Genomic DNA, 15,745 nt, shown 5'->3' with positions numbered 1-15,745 from the left:
GTTGATTAAGTGCTACATGACGCTCTGTTGTTATCATGCAAGTCACAGTTGATCCGGCGCACGACATTCGTAGGTTAGAAGTGTGTTTACCACTGGTGTACTATTACTCATTTATCTGCATTTTTTTCCCCATTGGTATCAACCTCAGGAATGCGTTGGTCCTTAAATGCATAAGACTGTTTTCTGGGAGGATTTTCCCTGAACGAGCCTTCTCTTCTTCGGTGGCTTTGTTTTATCCGTAGCTAGATAGTGAGTCTTCTGTACGGGATTCGATATTAGATATCCGGCCATCGTACTGCCCCTGACTTGACCACGCTAAGGATCAGGATTGAGCACGTCGCATAGACATGATCAGATCACCAATCCGTTTCCAGGAAACTTGGTCTAGGGCTTCAGTCCTCCATCCACGGCTGCATCCGATTTGCTCCTCTACGCCTGGTGCCGAACGGGTTGCTGACGAGCACCTTCTTGGTGGGGCACGAGTCCGGCATCCTCATCACGTGCCCCCGCCAACCGGCTTTGACTACCGTCAGGATATCAGCACCGCCAAACAGCTCCGCTAGCTTGTGGTTTATCCTCCTTCGCCACACGCCCTGCTCGCACACACCGCCAAAGATAGTCCTTAGCACCTGCCGTTTGAAAATGGCGAGTGCATTGGCGTCCTCCGTCATTTTAGTCCAAGACACGTACCCTATCCTAGAGGACTACCGGATGTATTGAGGTGTTAATTGCTTGAGTCTTCTGAATCTCAGAAGTTTGTGGAGTCCTCCGTTCGTTACGATGGTATTGTTGGTGACTTGCAAGGCATCTCCTCCAACCCCCTGTCTTGTCGAAGGGCCAACGCAACCTAGCTGATTAGAATAGTTTCCCCGTATACTCAAGCATAGATATTTGGAAAGATATGTTACTATTCTTTACGCCGTGGACGTATTGAGTAGGATTATAGTATGGAGAGCCTATGATGTCCTTCAAGAGGAGTACAATCATATAGACAACAGAACCCTCCGTTGTCTACATTTGTTAATATGTTAGCAGCATGTTAGCATGTGCGCATGGTAATATGTTAGCAAATGTAGAGAACAAATGCTCTACATTTGCTAATATCGATCAACAATTAACGCACAACAGAAGCGCTGATTGAAAGGCATCACTACATTAAAGCATAAAAATATCGATCCGCACTCAGCAGCCAAACATTGCGGCAAACCGCTCGACATTGACGCTCGATGATGGCAGCAGTCCACACCAAATGGGCCGTAATGGGTCAAACCGATCGATCATTCATTTATGGGAGCTGGCCTTTGGGAGCCTAATTTATCAACCCCAAAACCGATAGAGAGGCTCGTTCGATCTCCCATACCACGTTGCGGGTGCACACTCGATGAGGCGAAGACACTTCATTACGACCAGCAACCCAACCGGCAACCGGCGTGTGGTTTGGCTGGTTGCGATTGAATACCGTCCAGTGGCAAAGTTCGGAAGGTCTGGCTGGCAGAAAATCTTGTTGCTCCGATTTGTGTCAACGAGCTACAATCTATCTTTTCGACGCCTCACTGTGCCGTGCCTACGTTTTCCTCCTGGTGCGAGATATCCTACAGCCTACGAAATCTGAAGCTCTCGACCACGCCACTCGACTACCGTGGGGCTGCTACGTTTGCTTTCGAGCGACCCGGTGTACTACCTTCCGCTTCAGAAAACAGGCCACGAAGCGGTGGAACTAACGGGGGGAAATAATGCCTAATATTCGGCCATTTGTTTTGATTAATGCAAGGCGGCGGTACGGTTTCGTTGCTGGTGAACCGTTTGCCGATGGTCCATGTCGCGCTCGTTTGTTTGATTAATCAAATTTAAAAACGACGTCGCCTTGGCGTTATCGTCCGTCTTTTGAGGCGGAAATATGTTTCGAATCATTGCAAGCCGAAAAACGGGCCGGGGAAAACTTGTGAAGAACGGTGGGTTGGTAAGGTAAATGGCATCCAATTACCGAAATCTGAAACGCAGTCATTTTATGGCCAACTTGGCCTGGTTAGCGGTGCGCGAAATTCGTTGCAATTTAGCTTCCGTTTATTGGTCGCACGAGTGGATGAAGCTCGGTGTGGAGAATGTTAATAAATGATAGGAAAATGTATGGGTACAGTTGAAGTAGTATTCTTTGGAATGACAACCGTCGTTGGGTTTTTTTGTTTTTCTTCTGAGGAATTCGCATTTGAGAGTTGGACGATAAATATTGTTTAGCATGTGCTTACAAGCTGAGCCGATTCTAAAGACCATCTACAGACTCTCGTAAAAAGAAGCATATTAATCGAATCGCATTATTAAGCAAAGTAGTATAATTTTGACTCTAATGGCAAATGTCATTAGAAGTGTAGACAAACGAAAACGATTCGCTCGACACTACTGTTGTGGGCTTGCCGGAACACGTGGTGTAACTTATTCAATGCCCAACTAAACACCCGTTTCTTGTCGACACGACATACGCTGAGGATTATTGAGGAACTCACACCCAAGGACTTCGTCATAGTACCGCTTTGGATGCGTTTTAAGGATTGTGACTAGGAAACTCGGGCCCTTCATGCGTCATAATGCAGAGCAGAGTCACCTCTTCGACGATCCTACAGTCCGATTTTGCATGCTACTAATGGGAAAACGAATGACTCATCATCGTGTGTGTGTGTGTGTATGTCCCGGGAGTTACTCGAAATGGAACGGAAATGGAACCCAGTTCTACTATAGGATTTGATCCTTCCCCGAGGGGGGTCTTTTGGATGGGCAAAGTGCAAATAATTGCACTGACCTCGGAAATGGGAGGCCCCATAGGTTGTTGACTTGGTCACTGCATTACACTCTGCAGTGTTTCTGTGTGTGTGTGTCTGTCAGGACTCTGGGCGACTGTGTGTCTCCGATCCCTGTTTCCTGCTTGCAGAGAAAACGGAACCTCGGTGCCCAAACGGGGCAAACTTTGGTGAAGGCCAAATTCATCCTTTTATGAATATTAAATCAAATTTTCACAACCGCGTGGCCCGCCGCCGTCCCAGGGTGGTTTCATTCGTGTCGGGACGGAAATGGGGAACCGCACTTGCCAGAAGACGAATCATTACGATCGTATGTGTGTATGAGTATACATATGTGTTGGGCAGTGCAGTTGTAATTACGTCTTTCGTCGCTTGTAGACGATTTTCCATAGAGAGAGAAAAAAAAAACCGAGATTCGATTGGTGATGGTCGCTCAATTTGTTCTGCCTTCCAAACCTTTCCCATATTGTCCGGGGGAACCTAGTGTGTTTGCTTTGCATCTATTAACATACATTTTTCAAAAACTTCTCGACACGGATTACATGCGGCACCCTGCACTAACTTTTACGGTTTGGTAGCTTATTTTGAATGGATTAGGATTAGGGCAAATAACAGTGGCAAACGACGTTCTACTGCAGTCCACCTCGAGAAGTAGAACGTAATGATTAGTCGGGTTCGGTATGGTTTGAGGTAAAATTATGAACCATGAGAGTGATTATTGGCAAACGATATGCTAGACGGACCGTTCATGACCTACGGCAATAAATGGAGAATACCTATTTGGGGCGCTATTAAGACGGAGTTGACCTGCAATGTAGCTTACAGCACATTGCCATCGTCCTGACGTAGTTGGGGAGGGTTTATCTGCAATTTGATAACCGATCATGATAAGTATAGCTTTCCAACTTGTCTAGCCTCATTGTAGGGATCATTAAATATCATACATTCATGTTCTGTTCTCTTTTACTAAAAACAAGCGGACTTTGTATCGAAAGGATAACACAAGTTTTTGTATGCACGCCTGCGGCATCAAACTAATGATGTTCTACAGTAAACTTTATGGCAGAATTTGGCTTAAGTTTTCGTTCCGCATAACAGCATCAGCATCTGAGGAGGCCATTGACCACTGTCCACATACTATTTGTGTGTGCTGCAGAGGCAAACGAATGGCCAAAAAAAAAAAAAACAACCGTCACTTCATTTCAATCAATCTTATCATATGCAAATCGGGCCTTCTGCATCGTGCGCCTTCTGAATGAACTGTCGCACGATGTTGGGGGGTGGTTTGAAAAACATTTTCACAATTTCTTTCATCCCCACTCGCATCTGCTTTCCGCCTGTGTGAATACATCCTCCACTCGAACGGTATAAAGCACGCTGGAAAAGCTAAAGCCACCGCTCAGAACAGCAGCGTAGCCAAGAAGCGAAGCGGCAGAACGGAACGGGGTGGTCAGGGTTTACACGCAAATGGGGAAAACTTTTTATGTTTTCCCCGCGTTGCCGCGTCTTCACACCACTGACGGAACCGGATGCTCGGCAGCAAACCTCTGGTGGCAAAACATTTCCATGTCGCAGCCGATCTGTTTATAGTTTTTGAGGAGTGTTTAAAATGAGTTTGCCGCCGCGGCTGGTTACGCTTTCGGAAACGGATGACGATCGGTGTGTACAAGGGGTAACAAGAAACAACAACTTTCACCACCATATGCCAACCGGCCCTGAATGTGTGTGTGTGTGTGTATGTAGTGGGCTGGACAAGTTTGCCCGTGACTTCGGATGTGGCTAAAGGTCTGCCTTCGGGTGCCTTTACCGGTGAGGCCTCGAGACATTTCACCCAACCTCAACGGAGCTACGAAAACTTCTTCTAAGCATCACACATATCCTGCTCCAGACGCTGCTTTCGGTGGGCATGGGAGGGAAAGCTTTTGCGCAAACACACACATATGCCGTCAGTAGCGAGTTTGATCCTTTAGGGGTAACTCTGGATAAAGTGGAAAGTTCGACTAAAGTTTACGAGGGCAGTTTTGTGTCGGCTTTTTAGAAGTGTGTGTGTGTGTGTGTTGCCGGAGTCTCTGTTGCAGATCCGATTCGACAAGGATGTGCCCAATGGTGATCGTTATCAAAATAAGTAGTTTGCGCATTTCTTTTCCGATCTTCGTTTGGATACTTCTCAACAGTGCAATGGGGCTGCTGTTTGGTTAATTGCAGGTGAAACTCACACTCGTCACGGAACGGGCTTTCGTTGCAGAAATAAAACCAGAACACGAAAGCTCAGTGTGCTTTATATGCCTGAATAGGTGATTATTCTGTCGTGGGGCAAAAGTAAAAAATACTGAGATGATAATTTAGATACATCGCAATCGGTATGTTGATTATGATCTCGTGTTTGATGACCCCGAGAGCTCAAAAGAAATCATCACATCAGAGAATTTTTATTGAGGTCAGTCGTGCAGCACTTATCGGATAAAACAAAGTATGAGAAATTCATGACTCCCAACTTTTATGGCTACACCATTTTGTTCAAGCTCAAGTGTTCAGTTTTCCGTTCATTTCAAGTGTGGATATTAATCAAATATACCTAATTAATTCACCGAAAAAGTCAGCACCGAGCCAACACGAACACACGAATAGTTGATAAGAGTTTAATCTGAATCCTTTTATCCTTCGCCGCCCCCGAAAAATACAAACGAGCAACAACGTCGAGCTCTTATCTCGAAAGTCCTCGACGTCCTGTGCTGCTCCACGTCGGTGTTTTCACTTCTCGGTTTCGTGGCCGGTTGCTGCTGCCATACACGGGCGGCTAATTGTAATTGATTGCCGTCGCGGTCGTGTCAGCCATTTAATAGCTACCTATTCGCGCATTGATGCTAATATTTTATTCTTACAATCAATACTAGGACTCGTTGGAGGTGAAGTGAGCCGGAGAGATGGAAGGCGGTTTTCCAACGACCGTGGTCCGATTCGGAAACATCGTTGACGGGTGATTTAGCATTTTGTGCTTTGAGAGTTAGCTACATATTTCGGAAAATGATTGAAGGTGGAGGGGGTGTGTGTGTGCCTTGAATGTTGTGTGGTAGAATGGTTGTGCTCTTGTTTGTTCTCGTTGCGTTGAAAGCGACTGAAGCGATAAATGAAGCGCTTAGTGAATTATACATGAAATTATCGCCCTGGATGGTTTCGCAAACTAATGTAATATGGTAGTTTGATTTACGACAATAATCAATTGAACCGACGCATTGACAAAATGGGGGAAAACCAGCATACCAGTCAGTTGTTTGTGTGCTACATTTATTGTGGACATTTATTGTGGAGCGATTGAGTATCGCTTGCTTGGGACGAGCCATACAAAGTTGGTGGTTTAATCGGTGTGGTTATTGTAATTCAAACTGGCTCGATTATTTGAGGGAATTTTTGGACATTAGCGTAGCTCTCTTCGATCTAAAGCAATAAGATAACGTAGATTTTTAATAATTTAATGACGTTGAAAAAAACCTGTTGATTATTTGTTTTTGTTAGTTAATGAATTCTCATATTATCATTCTTCTTTTTCTAAGTAACGTTTTCCAATCAAATGGCTTACTAGACTTGCTAATACCACGTAGTTGGATAGTCAGTCCTCACTGCGGGGGTACGGTCCGGATGGGATTTGAACCGAGGTTCTGACGTGCAAAGAGCGACGCCGCTGTCGTTTACACCCATTAAACCACCGGATCGCCCGAGTCCGGTCATCGTCAATATACTACTATGCCCGAAAAATAAAGTGACTTTGCGTTTTTTCTTAAATAGTTTTTTTTTATTAGGCCAAATGAAGGTCATTCACCTGTTCTCCCACTCCTCGAAGCAGGTGGAAAACGCGGATTCTTGGATGTCCTTTAGTTCCGCCATTGCTGCGGCTTCTATCTCCTCCGTAGTTGCAAAACGATGTCCCCGAAGCGACTGTTTTAGCTTTTTGAACAGCCAGAAGTCGACTGGTGCCAAATCTGCCGAATACGACGGTTGCGGAACAATATGGGTCTCGGAAAAACTCCCTCAAAATGACGGCACCAGGTGAGACTCCGCCCGCTTCAACCCCAAAACATCTTTCAGGATCGTGTTGACCGAGGCTTTGAAAATCCCAACACTTTCCGAAATGACTCGTATCGTCAACCAACCATTGTTGACCACCAAATCCTTGATTTGCACGACGTGGGCGTCGTCGGTGGAGGTGGATGGTCTCCCCAGAGGGCCCAGAGGTCCTTGTCTCCGACATTCTCACAGCCATTCTTGAAAGCACTGTACCATTTGTACACATTTTTCTTCGACATACATTCTTCCCCGAAGGCTTTTTGTAACATCCGCAATATTTCCGCAGCGTTTATTTCATTGCGCAAACAAAATTTGATACATGCGCTCTGCTCCACAAACTTAGACATGGTCAATATGGATAAAAGCACTTGGCGCAGCTCCGAAAACAAATTGTCACTCCTAGCCGGGGCGATGTTGTGACTTGAAGCGTGGCAAAGCTGTCAAAAACATACATTTTGCGCGCGAAATGTAACGTCCAACGTCACTTTTCGGACACAGTAGTATGTAAACATTATTTTTAACATCTTAATTGATATTTCATTAGTGTAGCTTCTTTTATTTACGCTTGTTAGTTTAAATTTGTTTTTTTGTTTTTTAATTACTTTCTGTTTCAACAGCAATTCTCAGAGCTTTTCCATGTTATCTCATATTTATTTATCTTATTTTTTTCAAATTTTGGTGTTATTGATGGTTTATGTTTGTTATTAGTTGCGTTGGTTATTCGTTCTTTCGATTCAATTTATTTTTAGTTTTATTTTACTTTATTTTAATCGTTTTTTCTCACGTTTTATCCTTCTTCTCCAAAAAATAGCTTGTTTGTAGTTTAACTTATTTTAATTAAAGAAAAAATTAGTTACATAGTAATTCAATAATCTCGTCCGTAATCAAACAAAAAATAGAATCATTCAAATTTGAACATGAGCCTTTCTTTTTAAACTAGGCAGTAAATTTTATCTATCCTAGACTAATATATGTAAATATTTATCAAGATTCTTTATTTTCTATAAATAATTCATCTATAAATTCACTAAAGTTATTGCTTTTCATATTTACTTCTTTCTGTTCATGTTGCTGTGTTCTCGGCAGTCGTGCCTGTTACCCCTGGTTTGGTAAACTTCATTTAATGAAACTGCAGAACCACAAAATGTTGCTGCTAGTGAAATGCTTTTTCCTTTATTAATTTGCAACAAAATAGCTTCAAATAGTCGGCGTTGCATCGAATCCACCTGCTTCCGTCACAAACTGTTCATCCCGTGTTTCTTGTTTGCTCGTCTTTCCGCGCCCGAACCGAGTCGCATTCTCCACGTTGGCATCTCTTCCGCGTACGCAGCGCTGTGAGATGAAATATTTATCCGTTTATATTAACATCATGCCTCACCGGGGACGCTTATTAACTTTCCCGTGCGAAGCACCACAACGCAAGGATATCCCCGGTATCATCCAGGTGCAGTATTAAAATACGGTTTTTGCGAGACAGACAGAGGAAAAAAGAAGAACCCAAGCCGCTCGCTTACCGGTGTGTGCATTGTAAACGGCGTACCAGTAGTACTTTGCAGCCACGGATACGCCCGTCTTATCCTACTTCAACCTGTCCACCCAATCAACGCATCAAGCAGGCGCGTAAGAGTAATGGAGTCAAAAAAGGAACATTTTTTGTTTATCTCATCACGTTTCGGTGAAGGAACTGAACCACTTCAAAAGCGACAGCGCCCAAAACTTTTTGAAAGCTTTTAGGGTTTTTTTTTTCAACGCATATTCGTGCTCAGAGTTTGGTTGTCACTTGCGTGAGAGTTTGTACAGACGCTTCAATCGGTTGTTGCTTGCTATCTTCGAAATTGGTCCGTTTTTTGCTGTGTGTTTTTTAAATGCTGGTGAATCAGAATGTTGTGCCTTTTTGTGGTGTGACATCCTAAGGTGACTGTACTTCAGATAGAGAATTTCTTCTTAAGTTATAGAAGCTGAAGGAAGGCAAAGCCTCCAAAGCAACTTATGGCAAAGTCGTCGCGGGCATACCTTTATCGGTGGGCTTTTCGACTACACCACACTTTTTCGCTACGCTTGATATCCTTGTTCAATGTTCAACCTGCCAGGACGCAATGTTGTGTTTTTCTTCTCTCGATCCTTCGATATTTCTTAGTTCCTGCTTCATAGCATCGTTGCGAAACGCTTCTCCAGCTACTTCCGCAGATTCTAATTTTTCTTTACTTTGTGTGCGAAAATCACGTACCACCTTTTCCATTACTGGCAGTTGCTACTGCCGCTGCTGCTACTGCTGTCACGTTAGAGATGCCGTAGACGTCAGGAAACCACAACAAACATCACCAAACAGCAACCACCATCCCTCACTTCTGTGTTCGTCTCGTGTTCCATCTAGGCGGTGCTCTCTCGACGGATCGCTCGAGTTGTTGACGGTTGATGCTCTCCTTATGCGAACGCTAAACGTACCCCCCCCCCCCCCCCCCCCCCCCTGTTGTACCCAAGACCAGTTCTTTGTAAAGGCCAATGTGGGCGGGGGTGGTCTGTTTCTACCGTGTGCGAGCGGGAGCTTCGTAGGGATCAAATAAAAAATCGATTAATCTCCCTCCGACTGCGACTGACATGTGCCGAAATAGTCCACCATATTACGTATGCCGCTCGGGTTCCACGTTTGATGGGTTACCACGGCGGACGTAAAGCACACAAGATGAATGAAACGAGTGGTTGTCTGGAGGGCGGTGTAGACCAGTTCGTGCAAGGATTCTGAATTTTCTCAACGTACATTTCCCAACCGTACCGTGTATAACAAACTCTACTACTTCCATCAAACGAACGCATCGAAAGGGTGGCAGTAGGGGTAGCTCCGGTCGGCGGGTGTTTACCTTATATCGTGCGTTCGATGGAATTATAAGGCTAGGCGAGAAAAAAAAAAACAGGACGTATGCATGAACGGTCTCTCGGAACCAGAGTCTCTCGGAGTTGTGCTATGTTGATTCAACGTGCATGAAAGTGACAGGATTTGCGTATTTTGGAAAATCAAATCCTTCAAACGTTTGCATTTGGTCCGTTTGGCGTGGTGTGCTGCCCACCACGTCTTGAGGACTATCCTCAAGTCCAGTATGTTACACCGCTATGTGTCACCGGGTCGATACTGGAACTGTCAGCTGTGTGATGACGACGATTCAAAGTAATCGAAACAAATCAATCAAACTGGCACCCGGAACCCGAGCATTTTGGGACAGGGCACCACTCTGACCTCTGCTTTCGGTTCGGTTGGTGAGCTGTCATGGCCATGCGTGCGATTAAATTTCGCTCACCGAAAGTTTAATAAACCGTTTGCGTCGTCGGCGATTGATCATCGTTTTCGTGACCTTTCGTCAGGAGACTTGACTACAGTTGGTAGTAAATGATTTGGTATATATGTAAATGTTTTGAAATCTGTGTAAATAAATAAAGCTTAATCAAACAAAGGATTATTTTCCGTAATAATTTATTTCGAAAACACTTCCAAAATACCTGCACAGTCCTCATGTTTTATTTCTTAAAGTTTTGACCATGACTGTAACTAAACACGCTGGCAAAGTCTCGTGGCAAATTGCGGTACTTCAACGTATTGCGCCCTGCAGAACACGCTGTAAAGAATGCTTAGGAGACCCTTCATAATACCCTCCCTGATCCTTACGATCCTTACGTTAAAGGACAGTTTGAAGCCGTCTGAGTAACTAACGGTCACATCCTGCCCAGGGCACTGGGAGCAATCAATCATTTTAGCAACCGTTTTTCGGATTTAATTTTAATCACCGACTTCCGTCCGTCTGTCCGGTGCTTCCTACCGATATACTGACGTCGTGCGTTACGTTAACTGATGTGTTGTTTTGTTCTTCTCTTTTGCAGAGCCTAGCCCAATCTGAAACCCGCTGCTGAAAGGAACAGAAAATAGAACAAGGATATTTAAAAAAAAAACATCGAACACAACCTAACTTCTCTGTTCTGCGTGTTGGATTCAGTCGGTAGATCGTAGTACTTGCTGGGTTACAGTTTTTTTTGCTATCGTTTACGTGGTGGGTGCATGGATGTGCGTGGTGTGTGTGTGTGGGCTCACATGCACACTAATTAGTGTGCTACCCGTGTACGTGTGCAACTAAGGCACCAGCGGCTTCTCGTGTGAGCCGAGGGCTTTTTGTGTGTGAAAATTGTGTGTATCGATTCGTGTGTGATTTTCGCGTTTTTACGAGCCTATTGTGTTGTGCTGTGTCCTTTGTGCGTGTGTATATGTGTGTATGTGTGTGTATTGATAGTGGCCCTACGGTGGAAAAGCCCAGCATTTAAAAAAAAAGTCAGTGCAACAACGGCGCGTGTAAGAGGAGCAGAGACGGCAGCTTTTTCCATACTCTCTCTCTCTCTCGCTAGTGGATTGTTCCTCGTCATAATGGCCCTGCCACAACATCGACGGAAGGAACCGGTAGCCCAGTTTTGGTCAGGTGAACTGCAGCTCCGTTGGCTTGCTGCGTTGCTGGTTGGCATCGTTATCGGGTTCGGGTTGGCTGCGGCCGTAACCGAGGAGCTTTCACCAGGTAAGTCCCCCCCAGCTCACGAAGGATATTTTGGCTGTTATTACAAGTACTATTGGGTCATAAAAATTCGCATTCGCAAATTGTGCGAAGCGCGAAATGTTGTACACGCCGCACCGTCAAAATCGATAGTGACCTGCCCATCCCGTTTGTGACGCCCAAAGCCGCCATTTAGTCTGGAACTGGTGCAGCACGCCATCACGCAATTCGGGATGACAGACGGAGGGAGAAGGTATGGGTGGCATTATGGGAAGCAAAAAATCCATCGACACCGAATGGTGATTGATGACTACAGCGCTCCCCGTATTCAGTGCCCTGCAATTGACAGGCCAAAGGAGCCTACCGAGGGTGTGTGCGAGGTCAAAGCAGATAAGAAGGAGGAACAACTAGGCCAGAAGTATGGCGTCAGGCGTTGCCTCTTCCACTGTCGAGACTGCCACTTAATCGGTGGATCTTTTTTTCTCTCCCACACCCATTGGTTTGCGAGTCCTTGGGGCGCGCCGATGAGCACCGAAAATGGCAGCATCTTCGCAGTGTGTGCGTGTGTTGGGGTTTTTTTTTTGTTGCTTTGTTTTGCTACTCCGAACAGATCGATGTAAACCAAAATCTCCGGACCAGCTGCGGAAGTAGATCACTCGAGTGGTGTACGACCCACAAAACTGCCTCCGTTAGTTCCTCCCCCATCAGTTCCTTCGCAATGCCGCAGTAGTCAAGCAAGAGATTGATTTACCGACTTCCGCTATCCGGCAAAGGACCACAATCGACGCTGGAAATAAATAATTCATTGCCCATGATTGGGCGCGCAGGGATGATGGGTGGCCTGGGCAATATTGTTGGCAACTTTGGTGTGCGTGTAACGTCATCATCGAGTTCGCTGTCTAGGTTTCGGGCTTTTCACTCCCATCCACGCATGCCAGGCCGGGGAAGGTTTTTGGAAGCTTTTCCGATCGATTGATGAATCGACAAGGTTACTGGTTTAGGCGCTGATTGGGATCAATTTGGGAGTGATTTGGAAGTCTCGGGGTGCGCCGGGTTCGAGCGATTATTACATCCTGGGTCGACGAATGGTTTCGGAAGTTTAAGCGTGCATATGGAATCGATTGACACCCCTGGGTTGTGCCGTGTGGCATCGGTTGGTAGATTTATGATCTGTCCGGCATGATATGACAGTGTGGAATCGATGGTGTGACTATTTTCAAAGCGTACCAACTTTATGAAGACACGTTTCCGGTAGATAATCATGATGATGTGTTAAGGATAAAATAATTTAAATTCGATTGCGGTCTATGAATATCTTTATTAAGATAAATAATTGAAGTACCATAAAGTTTGTACAAAGTTTATAATTGATCGTCAGCAGGGCAGACAACAATTCGAAAATGCAACTGTTGATACTTATACATATGGGTGTACTAATCTTATGGTAGCGATATCTGTTGTCAAATTTGTTTAGACTCAGAGTACTGCTGATAGTGATAATCATAAGACCCATTCGAAATGAGGTTAAGTTGTTATATTGTTTTCATATTAAAATTTAAACAGTTTCTGATGTATATCTTACTCGTGTATCAATGGTATATCTATCGGTATATTTTCAATGTCCTAGTGATATGACTAGTGATAGAGCGAGTTCCGCCTGGAATCGCTCGGAGCCGTTCGAAACCGTTTGGAGCCGTTTGGAGCCGTCTGGAGCCGTTTGGAGCCGTCCGGAGCCGTTTGGAGCCGTCTGGAGCCGTTTGATGCTGTTTGGAGCTGTCCGGAGCCGTTTGGAGCCGACCGAAGCCATCCGGAGCCGTTGAGAAGAATGCCAATTTAGGTTATATTACCGTACGGACGCTTTGAAGCGCTGCAAGATTTCAATTTATTTCAGCTTCAAGTAAATTCATGGTTTCGGACGGCTCCAGATCGCTCCGACGATTTCAGATGGTTTCGAATTTGGAGTATTGCATCTACCTTCAGAAGCCGTTTCCAAAAATTTGGTAGAGTCATTCGGAAACGATTCCGTTTTTTTTTAATTTACCCATCACTAATCCTGAACATCCTGGTTAGTCCAAAGAAGGAGACTAGTAAGCCATTCATAGATCGGCGTGACCTAGGAGGCTGTTACACCAAGAAGGAGACGAATACCATATTCGTCAGGTCTTGTCCTTCAGGGCAAGACCGGGTTTGTAGTCTCTCCCTTAGCATTCCCCTGTAGCGAAGACTTACTTACCAAGTAAGTGGTATCAATAAGTCTAGTAAATCATTCGATGACTGACGTGACCTCAAACCTCTATCGGAATTAAGGTCACGAAATCTGGCTACAATTGAGATTCGTTATTGGTTTATGTGCATCTCTATAGGAGTATGAGCTCTAGCATACATTATTTGAAGTCCGTTTCGATAGAAAATACATGTATGACAAATATGATTAACAGTTCCCAAATTAATATGTATAATTTCTGTCGTGTGCTCAATGCTCAACATTCCATTTGGAAAAAAACACAATTCACACACGGAAATTCAACTTCTTCGTTCATCTTTCAAGATGCTAGGCACCGGAGCCAAGCATCCCTTTAAGAACTGCTTCTTATAGCCATGCTGTCAAATTCAATTTGCTGTGCATGGATGACTATTTGATGTGTACCTGTGTACAGTCACTGACGCCTTCCAAAAACTTGTTTGAATCGATGGACACCCTTATGCAGCAAGTCGTATCGTATATCACTTGAAGGCTTTCGTTTCCTTGGTTCGTGACTTACGTAGATATTATAACGAAAAAAAGCCTAGGAAGCTGTGCTGGACAGAATTATTCCCCTAAACTCGCTGTTTGGGTGTGCCAAACCACATGTTTGCATTTAACAACATCAAGTGTGTATGTGTGTGTGGTTTTGATTGTGCAATAAGTTGCCCGACTGCCACGGATTACTGGGTGGGATCGAAAGCGAGGACATACGCCCTGGGACGGTTACTACCTACTTTGGTTACTATTTTTCGGTCCGAAGGTACGTACCGATATAGGCGTGAAGAAAGATTATGGAGGCAGCTTTTAAAACATGACCACACGCCTTTCAGTACGCTCGCTACGGCCCGTACCCTTTCGTCGCACAAAAGCCTGCAAAAGCTGACAGAAAAATGTACAAAAATACCACACGTGGTTGCAGAAAATCCATCGGGGACAGTTTTAGCTTTTCACACTTGGTTTCGCCGTACGTTCGTCTGGTCGGGTTCTCAGCCCGGCTCCCCCCCCCCACCCTCCCCTCTCCCCCAGGTTTCAAGCTGCAGCCGCCGCCGCCGTAGTTTGTGGAGGCAGCGCGGACCGGTGCAAAGCCATACACGGCGAACGGTCGCCGTGCTAACTTCTTATCCCTTTTAAGCGAAGGACCGTAAAATGGTCCGGCTGTGTATTTACGTACAACACACATCACCGTTCTCGGGGCCAGCTGGTTCCCGGGCTTGCATAACCAGCCGAGATCTCCATTCTCCGATATCCACTTTAGGCGATCCTTCGGTATGTTGTGGTTGGCAACTGTGTGTGTGTGTGTGTGTGTGCGGCACTCTCTTCACGGTGATGGTCTTCGCCCGGTGACCGTTTCCCTTGCCCAACTGCCGTGTGCTGTACTGACGCTCATGACGGTTCTACCGGGTGGTGCAGCTTTTATGGTTTTGGTTTAAGTTGCAAAACATCGGAAGTGAAGCTATATATGCATCGATCTAACGCCCGGTAACGGCATTTTTTTAACGCTTCGTACGTACTCGTTCCCATTCATTCCTTCTGGTTTTGGTTGGAGAACGCGCTTGCTAGCGGTACGATTGTGAACCGTTTGCGACGAAAAGTATCGTAAAAACATGCATAACTTTACGTCCTTATTTTTGTTTAAATATTAAATTGATTTTTTAAATATTTTGATTTATTAACTCCATTTATCTTTTGTTTTAAAGTTCATTTTTTCTATTATGTTTTTGAACTTTTTGGTTTGAGTTTCTGCTAAAATAACCTTTCTAGTTCAATTCCGATTAAATACTTTATAACGAATGAATTCTCCTGAATCAATTCAGACCTTGCGGAGGTCATTTTATGAAATCATTCAAATTATTTTAAATTATTTGTGATTTAAGAAGAATTATTTTCTTAGGCTAAAATCATATTCATTATTTTTTGAGCTTAAAATGCTGTAAAATGTCCATTCAATATGGCATTATCTAAACAGACTTATTGCCCGTGTATCATTCTCACCGGCCGCTCATTCTTGCACAAGATTTTGGGGTGATTTAATGGTCGCTTTTCCTGATGGTTCGCTATGCTTTCCATTGCCCACATTTCTACATGTGTGTATGTTTTTTACGCGTCTGTTTTGCTCTGTC

At 44.7% G+C, this 15,745-nt stretch overlaps 1 protein-coding gene across 2 annotated transcripts in view; it reads left to right on the top strand.

Annotated features, from left to right (window-relative positions):
• The window catches only part of LOC126561735 (semaphorin-2A-like), a 624,320-nt gene that overhangs the window by 337,193 nt on the left and 271,382 nt on the right, over positions 1 to 15,745 (top strand). Inside the window, exon 1 of one of the 2 annotated variants that reach the window (XM_050218042.1) lies at positions 11,243 to 11,404. The exons of the other annotated variant lie outside the window; for it this stretch is intronic. Within the exon in view, the coding sequence (XP_050073999.1) occupies positions 11,260 to 11,404 (145 nt within the window). The 5' untranslated portion in view covers positions 11,243 to 11,259. Of the gene's footprint in view, positions 1 to 11,242; positions 11,405 to 15,745 lie in introns of those variants that run through there. 2 annotated transcript variants of the gene reach the window in all.

The sequence above is a fragment of the Anopheles maculipalpis genome, chromosome 3RL (genome assembly GCF_943734695.1).
Source record: "Anopheles maculipalpis chromosome 3RL, idAnoMacuDA_375_x, whole genome shotgun sequence".
Classification (NCBI taxonomy): Eukaryota; Metazoa; Arthropoda; class Insecta; order Diptera; family Culicidae; genus Anopheles; species Anopheles maculipalpis.
This window is presented reverse-complemented; position numbering and strand designations above follow the sequence as displayed.